The sequence below is a fragment of the Myotis davidii genome, unplaced genomic scaffold (assembly GCF_000327345.1).
Source record: "Myotis davidii unplaced genomic scaffold, ASM32734v1 scaffold648, whole genome shotgun sequence".
NCBI classification, from domain to species: domain Eukaryota; kingdom Metazoa; phylum Chordata; class Mammalia; order Chiroptera; family Vespertilionidae; genus Myotis; species Myotis davidii.
In genome coordinates, this window is record NW_006299603.1 from 197,563 (window position 1) to 208,154 (window position 10,592).

A 10,592-nucleotide genomic window follows, 5' to 3' on the forward strand; every position below is an offset into this window, starting at 1 on the left:
GCCAGAGTCTGGTCTCCACTGTCGCCCTTAAATCTTGTCGTCTCATTGTGCATTTTATGATTTATTTTATTCATTAAACCAACTTAAGTCTTTCTTCATCCCTTGCATTCCAAGAACCACAAAACTTTGTGCAGAGGGTGATGCAGGCCCGTGTTTCAGAGGAGCAGGTGATTTCCACCTGGTACCTGAGGATGCTAGATTGGATTCTGAAGAACAGGTAAGATGGATGGGCTGAGAATGAAACATTCGTAGGTGAACGGAGCACCCATAGTTTCTATCAGAGCCACTGGAAACTATCGCAAAGAAACCTTCAAGCCAAAGAAGAAAATGGATGCCTCGGCAAATGCAGCAACTTCAAGCAGTTTACAGAATTGCCAAGTTAATAAGAAGTAGGGCTTGTGTCGAACAAGATAGGCTGGGCCAAGCATTTGAAAATGCTTCTGACGTACTGAGGCAACATTCAACTGGAGATCTTCCGTACCCACCAGATCGCTAAGACTGCATGCATTTCATCAACCACTGTTCTCATGTCCGAGGAAATCCCAGCTACTACGGTGCGCTGCCTCCAGAGCAACCTGTCTATAACTGGAAAACAGTAATAAACCATCCCGTGGACCTCTGTCTTGAAGGGAATATTCATCAATCTCTGCAGAACATCCCTGAAAACCAGCTGGTACAACCTCCTGTTCTCCAGCAAAAGGGAGGAAAAGGCAGGAAGAAGCTCTGACTATTTGAATACCTTCATGAATCTCTGTGTAATCCTGAGATGGCATCTTGTATTCAGTGGATAGATAAAACCAAAGGCATCTTTCAGTTTGTATCAAAAAAAAATTGCCCAACTTTGGGGCAAAAGAAAAGGCCATGACTTCCCAGAAAATGGCCATAGCACTGAGGAATTACTGAGAACTGGGGAAATCACCAAAATCCAGAGGAACTAAGTTACCAATTAAAAAAATCTCTAAAGACTCTCTCCATCTTATTTCTTGGAAAAAGAGATCTTCTACTCACAGTATGTTCAACCTGATCAAGGATATCTAAGTTTACTAGTAAGTAGCTGGAATGCAAATTGTAACTATACATATGCCAATTACCATGACCTGAGTTACCCTACTTGCTAAGTATAATCTTACATATTATGATTTCCTAACATCAGAAATCCCTGAGCCCACAATACAATGTATATCTAATGAATTATAGAATTGTATACTATATAATTTTATTAACCAGTGTCTCCCTAATAAAATTCAATAAAAAGAAAAAGAAAAGAAATATCTATTAAAAACAACAACAACAAAAACTTTGTGCATCTCCTGGTATGACTGTCCTTCTTCCCTTCCCAATTCCTGAAAGGTCTCTAATGTTTTTTCTGTAATTCTGATTCATTACCAGTAAAATGCTCTAAATCCACATCCATTTCCTGATTATCCTTCTACTTTCTCCTCCATCTTTTCTCCTGAATGCAGACTTCTCTACTCAACTCTCCACTTGTCATCAAAATACACATTAAAGTCAACATACCTAAAAGTTTACCCTAAAGTTTTACCCCAACTCTTTGCCTAGTGAACACACACACACACACACACACACACACACACACACACACACACAGGCTTCTACATCTAAGTGGGTGACAACTACATTCTACATTCTTTCAAATGCCCAGGTAAAAAATCTGGGGATTCCACTCTTGATTTCACTGGCCCACATTCAGTTCGTCAGCAAATGCTGCCAGCTTTCCCTTCACAGCATCACCAGAGCTCTGCCAGCCCCATCTCTGCCTTCTGCATCCATGGCCTGAACTCCCTCCACTCCCTTGGGTTTGCTGCATCAGTTTTCTAACATTATAATCCTGGTTGTGTTCTGGCCATTCTCACATCTATTCTTAATGCTGCAGCTTGGCTCATCCGTTTAGTGCCCAAGATAGAAGTACAATCACAATGTCCCCTCATTCAACTCAGAAGGAAAGCTAACATATTTACAGTGAACCCTCAGGATGTGAATGCAGTTTCTTCTCTGATTCTGTCTCCCTCCTCTTACATACCCCTTTCATCCTGCTACATATAATCTGGCCTCCCTTGCTGGCCACATTCCACCATCAGGCCTTTTTCCCAGCTGTGTCTTCTACCTGCAATTCCCTTTTCCCTGATGTCTCCATTACTTATTCCATTTAAACCTTAGATCCTGCTCAAACTCAGATTTTCAGTGAGGACTATACAGCCCTTATCCACTCTGGGCCCACCCTCCCAGTGCCCTTCACCAATAATATATTGGAATATTTATTTTCCAATATATTATTTTCCAATATATTATTTATCAGCTTCCAATGTGTTACATTGCTGTCATATTTATTAGTTCATTTTTGTTCTGTTGCTTTTGTCTTTTTTTTTTTGGTAGAACATAAGCACTCTGTGGGAGGGGTCTTTGTCTGTTGACAGCAATATGTCCAATATCGTCTAAGCACCTCAAACACTGGTTTGTCCTTGGTGTCGTTCATTGTATACTTACTGAACAAATAAATGATTGTCTTGCTGGGGTTGTAGAAATAAATGGTGGAGCTGACAGTGTTTTGTGGGAAATGTAGTATTCTAAAGTGATATTATTATTATTTATAACCAATCACTGGCCAATAAAGTTTAATGTCAAGTGCTAAATGAGTAAAATCAATTTTTATGTGTAGAGGAAATTTGAATAGAAGACTGAGTTTGCAGAGGTGATGGAATCTAGTGATAGGCATGGTCCTACGGAGCCTCCTATAGCTTTAATTTCTGTGACAACACAATGACACCTCGAAATCCCGCTTTGCCTCATACACATGACACATGACACCTCTCTTATACTTGCTAGAAATATGGGTAACATATTATAAAATTCTATGGACTAAAACCTTTTTTAAAAAATTGATTTATGTTCCATGTGTCCCTCTTCATCTGAACTGCACAATAGTGCCAACTCCTCTCCCCACAGGGTGCCTTGGGTCTGCTCTCCTTGTCTTCACTTCCTACTATTGTGCATCTCTCTGTTATTATACATTGGCCTTTTTTCTCGCCCACATTATTATAAAGAATAACTAAATTAATAAAGAATGATTAAAAAGTCACCCCCTAACATTAGATTCTAGTTTCTATGTCTCCAGTTTATCAGAAACTGGATGACTTATTTAAATAACTACTTTGATCATTTACCCACCTTCACCCGACAATGGGGTGACTGTTTGGTCAAGTGATGTAACTAAATTGCTAATTATTCTAGCATGTGGGGAGCCCCTAAATGACGAGAGCTGGGAGAGTGGTGATATGTGGAGCTGGTGGGAGCAGGAAGTAAAATAGCTTTATTCGCCAGTAGAAGGAACTGAGCAAATTTAGAGTAGTAATTTAAACTCTTCAGTCCCCAAGGGCAGAGAAATGGAGACACTGGAGACACCTGTTCTCCTAGCACTGGCCCTACGTTCACGTTCTGGGGAGCAGCTCTTCCATTGTACCAGGAAGAGGGCAGGATGGAGGAGGGCTGCACCTGCTACACATCTAGAGTTCTACACACTCTCCTGCACGGTGCGTTCTCTTCACATCCTGAGTTTGTGCCTGTATCTATTCAAAAGCACCCAAATAATTATTTTGACATATTCCTTAGTCAGTTGACTCAAAAAAAGTATGATTTTGCTCTGATGTTGCCTGGCCGACTGCACAGACTCAATTGTTATTCATTTATTTACTTTATTATTATTTAAATTTTCAGCCTTGTGATATCATAGTAGCCTCTGTAAGAGCATTAAAACACGGCCATAGCCCTGGCCAGTTTGGCTCGGTGGATGGAGCATTGGCCTACAGACTGAAAGGTCCTGGGTTTGATTCTGGTCAAAGGCACGTGCACAGGTTGCAAGCTCAATCCCCAGTGTGGGGCGTGCAGGAGGCAGCCGATCAATGATTCTCTCATCATTGATGTTTCTATCTCTCTCTCCCTCTCCCTTCCTCTCTGAAATCAATAAAAGATATTTATTTTAAAAAAACCCACGGTCCTATGTACACAATATAATAAATCATGGGTTTATGATATTTTCCCCACTTCTCCTTGGTCAGTTTTTGAAACTGGAGGGATTGAGCAAAACAACACAAACCCTCAGACACAAACGACAGCATGGTGATTACCAGAGGGGACAGGGAGGGGGGAGGTAGAACGGGTGAAAGGGGGATAAATGGTGAAGGAAGGAGACTAGACTTGGGGTGGTGAACACACAATACAATATAGAGATGATGCGTTATAGAATTGTACACCTGAAACCTATATAATTTTATTAACCAATTTCACCCAGTAAATTTATTATAAAAAGAAATAAAGTAAATAGAAATTAAAAAAAGTTTGAACTGACATATGATGACATCTTCCTTTCAAATCTCCAAATAAAGCTAAATAAGTAAATTAAATAAAATAGCTCACCCTGTTGGTTCCTTAAATTAGAAATAATATTAATCAATGTGCCCATAAAATTTTTTCCACTATCTAGGACAATGGGTTATTCATTTTTTATGCATAAAATTCTTAGTAAAAAAAATGTCAAACACTTCTTTATTTTCAGTAGATCTAAAGAGGAAAAAAACACAAACTATGATCCTGTTCCAGTAGGATGGGACCAACTATGCCGCAATTGATTTTTAAACATATCATAATTCTTGGGAGCAGGGCAAGGGAACAAATGGCCCAGCAGTGGCGCGAGTCCCAACTTTGCTCTCATGAAGTAATAAATCCTTAATATATCAAGGGACAAATTCTCACGGTCCTCATTTTCTGCCTGGAGCCTATGGGATTTGTTGTGTGCATGCCCATGGCACACCTCAGTGTCTGTACTAATGAGCCCTATGGGTCCAGAAGTTTCCCTGGAGCGTGGGGCTGTGGATGACCCCAGATCACCGTCAGGGTCTCTCTCCATTCTTTTTTCAGGAAAACAGCATCACTGGGGCCCATTGCCATACACCTGCACAAACATCATGGTCCATTGCATTTACAGAGCCGTGGGCTACAGCCAGGAGAGGTGCCTTTTTTCCTCCACATGTGCAGTTACACCTGGTAGAGCAACGGCCTGAACCCAGGAGACGAGAAGACATCCCGTGCATGGAGGTCCCCCCAGCTAGATCTGCACCTTCCGACTTCTGATTTTTAATGGAACCTGGTAGCACAGAAGTAAATACTGTGAGTAGATTTCTGGATTGAGGAACTCAATTTATAAATTGCACTTCTCTATTGGTTGGTTAAATTAAAAAGCCATATAGATAAACTGTCAACTGTAAAAAAAAAAGAAGGATTTTTACCCTTTACAACAGCATGGATGGACCTGGGGAATATCATGCTGAGTGAAATAAGCCAGCCAGAGAAAGACAAATATCACATGATCTCACTTATTTGTGGAATCTAATGAACTGACCCACAAAATAGATCCAGAGGATACATGGAACAAACCTCGGTGGGTGAGGGGGATGGGAAGAGATTTACCCAAGGAAGGATTTTTTACCCTTTACAACAGCATGGATGGACTTGGGGAATATCATGCTGAGTGAAATAAGCCAGCCAGAGAAAGACAAATATCACATGATCTCACTTATTTGTGGAATCTAATGAACTGACCCACAAAATAGATCCAGAGGATACATGGAACAAACCTCGGTGGGTGAGGGGGATGGGAAGAGATTTACCCAAGAATTTAAGCAATGAGCACAAACAATGCTGTGGTGCAAGCCTGGAGTGGGCGGGTGCTGGGAGGAGGGGGGCGGACGGGGAGGAAAACTGGGGGCATCTGTAATACTGTCAACAATTTAACAAGCCATATAGAATGTCTCAAAGAAATAGAAAATGAGGAACGACACCTTTTGCTATTGGAAAATGTATGGATTATGACATACACCTAGACACAAATCTATACACAAACACATAACATCACAACTTATGTTACTTAATTAAAACAAATGAAATTTACTAGTGCAAAATTATTTTTTTAAAGATGAGATATATAAGTGCTGAAGAGACAAAATATAAAAGAACACAAAATAAAAGTTATTATTTTTTTATGTTGGGACTAGAGTTTGTTTTGTTAAGAAAGACTGAGGTTTGTCAAGTGCATGTGAGGAAATGAGACCTGAGATGTGTTTCATTTTTTTTTTTTTTTAAAAGGAAGAGCATTGAAAAGGTTTATTATCAACTGTGGGTGTGATGGAGAGGTGTCACTCTTAGCTAGAAAGATGCAAAACATGGGCCTGCTCTGAAAAACATGGTCCTGTTTCCTGCCATCTATCATCATAGCCACATATTTTGGGAGTTTAAATTCTTCAGTCTTCAATATTAAAAAAATGTTTATTTTCTTGAAAAGTTTTTGAAAATATTATTAAAAAGGTAACCTTTCAATTGTCATGTTGAATACTCTAGTATTTTTATTATTTTTTATATTTTTAGTGGTGTTTCTTGTAGCATTATTAAAAATATGCAAATTTAGTTATATTTTGCTTTATTGCTTTTGAGAATTGCAATTTGCCTAGTGAGACTTACCTAAATTCAAGATGATCAGGAAACAACTTTTGTGCTTTATTATAATAGTTATATTTAATGTTCAAATATTTGATTTGTTATTTGTTTTGGTGAAAGCAGTGAATGAGTGATTCACACTCCCCCACTCCAAATGCCCCCATTTACCATGGTTTGTTTGAATATATGTTAAATAGAGTTTCTCTGCCTAGTCACATGGGCGTAGTTTCCCATTTCCTGTGTATATGACACATAAGCTTTATGCAACATACTTTCATATTCACCAAATATTAAATTAAAAAATATAAAAATATCTATAAAATAAATAAGGTAGCTTGATGATTACCATTTTAGATGAGAAAACTATAAAAGGTAAAGAGCTTTCTGTGATCTTGTTGGCTAAGGGACTGTAGCAGTGGGGTTGGGGGTGTAGCACAAGACGTGTTAAATTGAGTCCTCTATGTTGTCTGTAAGACTGGTGCTCTAAGTCTTCAAACATGCTTTGTTTGCATGTGATAAACTCTTACCATTGCAATATGATAGAGGTTTCTGCACATGTATGTACATTATTGCATTAAAGTTGCATTACTTGTTGTGGTCTTATTTTTCTCAAGCAGTATATAGTGCTTTGGAAGAAAAAATATATATACTCTATTTCTTAAAAATCAGACCAAATTGAGAGAGAGATGTTAATTTATGTGTATGTTGCTTTAGTACTATTCAGTTATCTCATATATTATTTATTTGGGTACTTTAAAATTACCCCAAGAATAATGGTCAAATGAATGAGGTGTGTCCTTGAGTTAAAGAACAAATAAAATATTCTTCATATAATGGATATTTTCTACATACTATTAATTCATTATTCTGGGATTCCATTTTGGGCTTTTGAGGTTTTAGCAGGAGCTAAAGAAACTGTGTTTCAAGAAAAATCAGTGGCTGGGCCATGACAGGACTAGCTTCTGTCATTAAAATGACAAGCGGTGCCAGCAGCACAGGACAAAGACTCTGAGCCCAATTACCTTGGTTCAGATAAGTGCTACCTTTTCTAGAGTATGATCATTTGCTTAAAATACATCTGCCTCAGTTTCCTTTTCTGTAAATGTGAGATAATAAGACTGTCAACTCCATATCACTGTTGTTGGAGTTAAATGAGTAAATAACTGACCCGACCTGAATGGTTGGGTTCAGGATTTGAAGGAGGGGCTGACGCACAAATGAAAACACTAGACAAGAAATATGAATTATTAAGGGGTGGGGGCCAGGTGGTGTCTCTTTCATGAAGAGCACACTGACCTCTGGCCGGTCTGCTTTTTATTTACTTGAATACACATTTGCCTTTAGCAATGCATACAGGCAGATCAAAGGTAAAGTTTGGTAAACAGTAAAAGGATTATCAGGTTAGAGAATTGCCTTGAGCCACCACTATCTCAACAGGAACAATCAGTGCTTAGCCCTGCTAATGCCCAAGGTCCACCAGCCTTCCGCGTTCGTTGGTGCACTGACAGTATTGGCAAGCTGTGGCTTCCCGCAAATAACTGTATAAAAGCATACAGGATCCCTGGTTCATAGTAAGTGCTGCCTTATATTGTCTGTGACCACTACTAGTATTGCTGTTCTTCTTCAGGTGCAGTAGAGATGGATGGGACCAATGATAGTGCCCAGGGAAATTTCATCCTTTTGGGATTTTCTGACCACCCCCATTTGGAGAAGATCCTCTTTGTGGTCATCTTGATTGCGTATCTCCTGACCATTGTGGGCAACACCACCATTATTCTAGTGTCCCGGCTGGACTCCCACCTCCACACGCCCATGTACTTCTTCCTCACCCACCTCTCCTTCCTGGACCTCAGTTTCACCACCAGCTCCATCCCCCAGCTACTATATAATCTCAGTGGGCATGACAAGACCATCAGCTACATAGGCTGTGCCATCCAGCTATTTCTCTTCCTGGGTCTGGGTGGCGTAGAGTGTCTGCTGCTGGCCGTCATGGCATATGACCGGTTTGTTGCAGTCTGCAATCCCCTGCACTACATGGTAATTATGAAACCTCGCCTCTGCATGGGCTTAGTGTCGCTGGCCTGGGGCTGTGGTGTGGCCAACTCCCTGGCCATGTCCCCAGTCACCCTGCACTTACCACGCTGTGGGCACCGCAGTGTGGACCACTTCTTGTGTGAGATGCCTGCTCTGATCCGGATGGCCTGTGTCAATACAGCTGTGATTGAGGGCACTGTCTTTATTCTGGCAGTGGGCATTGTGCTGTCACCTCTGGTGTTTATCCTGGTCTCCTATGGCTACATCGTAAGGGCTGTGTTACAAATAAGATCAGCATCCGGGAGGAAAAAGGCCTTTAACACCTGCGGCTCCCATCTCACAGTGGTCTCACTGTTCTATGGAAACATCATCTATATGTACATGCAGCCAGGGCACAACTCTTCCCAGAACCAGGGCAAGTTCCTCACCCTCCTCTACAACATTGTCACCCCGCTCCTGAACCCCCTGATCTACACCCTCCGAAACAGAGAGGTGAAGGGGGCACTGAGGAGGTTGCTGCTAGGTGACAGAGAGGTGGAAAAGGAGTAAGGGTGAATAGGAGAGGTGGGTATCTCCAGCCTGGCCGTGAACTCCTTCAGAAGCCAGGGATGGCATTTGGGACCATTCAGTTAGACCTGGTCTGGACCTGTACTTCCCAAAGTGTATGCCTTTTCCTGGACTTCCGTAAGCTGTATCCATTCCAACAGTATATGTTGTAATGTGTAACTGCACAACACATATCATTCAAAAAATCCCTCTACATGAAGTTAATAGTTATGAAGATGAGTCTCCACAGCTTCTGCCAGCCTTCCAAGTAGGAAACTGCCTTTCTTAGTCAGTTTTGCTTTTGTTGTTGTTTTTATGTTAATTGTTCAGCAGCTTTCTGTGTATTTTAGTCAAAACAATCGCCGTTTGATTACTTTCTTAACTGACAGCCATCAAATGTGGGAATTCAGCAAGCTGGGTGTTCTGTTTCCCAATTCACATCCAACGTCCTTCACAGAATCAAGATTCTTTCCTACCGTTTGCCCCCAAAGTCTAGCGTAAGATTCTGGGTAAACCAAGAAGGTAATCTATAACATGATAGGCGGATCATTTAAATATTAGAACATGATTATTTCTTAGGTATATATTTATTTTATTAGTGAGAAGGACTTAATATTTATTAAGTTCCTGCTATGAGGCAGATGCTCTTACTTTATGGAATCTTCTCTGCATTTGTTGGACGTCAACATGATTTTCATTATTCATTTTACCCATGCCATCCACGAAGCTTTAAGGTTTAATCATTTGCTCAATTAGAACCAAACCAGAGATATGCTGCAGGTTCTGTCTGACTCCCAACTCCTGCTGTTTCCATTGCTACATGAATTTTCAAACAGCAAAATCCTTACTCATTTAAAGATTAGTATCACAGACCCTTTGGAACTAAAGAGCATGATTTGCTCCCATTCCTTGCGTAACACAGACCAGAGTATAGAGGAGGAAAAAGTTTTCCTGGACCCTTTTAGGGTGTCTGTTGGGTCTCAAAACTAAACCAGGAAAGCCTTAGCCAATTTGGCTCACTGGATAGAGCGTTGGCCTGGGGACTGAAGGATCCCAGGTTCAATTCCGGTCAAGGGCATGTACCGTATTTGCCGGCGTATAAGACGACTGGGCGTATAAGACGACCCCCTAACATTTCCACTCAAAATACAGAGTTTGTTATATACTCGCCGTATAAGACTACCCCCTCTTCCGCACACCTTCCACACACCAAATAAAAGGTAAAACAATATCAGATTTGATTTTAACATTTTAATTTATATTCAAATGCTTATGACATGCAGGAAAACTGTCACAAGGCTGTATGTAATCAAACATATACATAAAACAGTGCAAGTTTATTACCGGTAATACCGGTAATTCACTAAAGAAAACACACTCTATAGACTGGTACCGTAGATGCTTCTCAGGAACACAGGCAAGCAGCCCACAACCTAGAGGGACTGTCAATGATAGAAGTAAGATAACAAATAGAGGTAGAGAGCAAGTGCCGGGCAAGTCCCTAGCAA

The 10,592-nt window shown here is 40.5% G+C and overlaps 1 protein-coding gene and 1 pseudogene across 1 annotated transcript; both read left to right on the forward strand.

Annotated features, from left to right (window-relative positions):
* The first annotated feature begins 224 nt into the window (after nt 1-224).
* On the forward strand, nt 225-2,638 carry LOC107184932 (annotated as a pseudogene).
* A 5,504-nt stretch (nt 2,639-8,142) lies between these two features.
* LOC102766303 (olfactory receptor 2W3) lies at nt 8,143-9,087 on the forward strand. The gene has a single exon (XM_006775374.1). The coding sequence runs from the start codon at nt 8,143-8,145 to the stop codon at nt 9,085-9,087; it is 945 nt and encodes a 314-aa protein (XP_006775437.1).
* Nucleotides 9,088-10,592: the final 1,505 nt, after the last annotated feature.

What these genes read in the sequence shown, in the direction of transcription:
- LOC102766303 (XM_006775374.1), top strand. Translation starts at nt 8,143, where the DNA reads ATGGATGGGACCAATGATAGTGCCCAGGGAAATTTCATCCTTTTGGGA.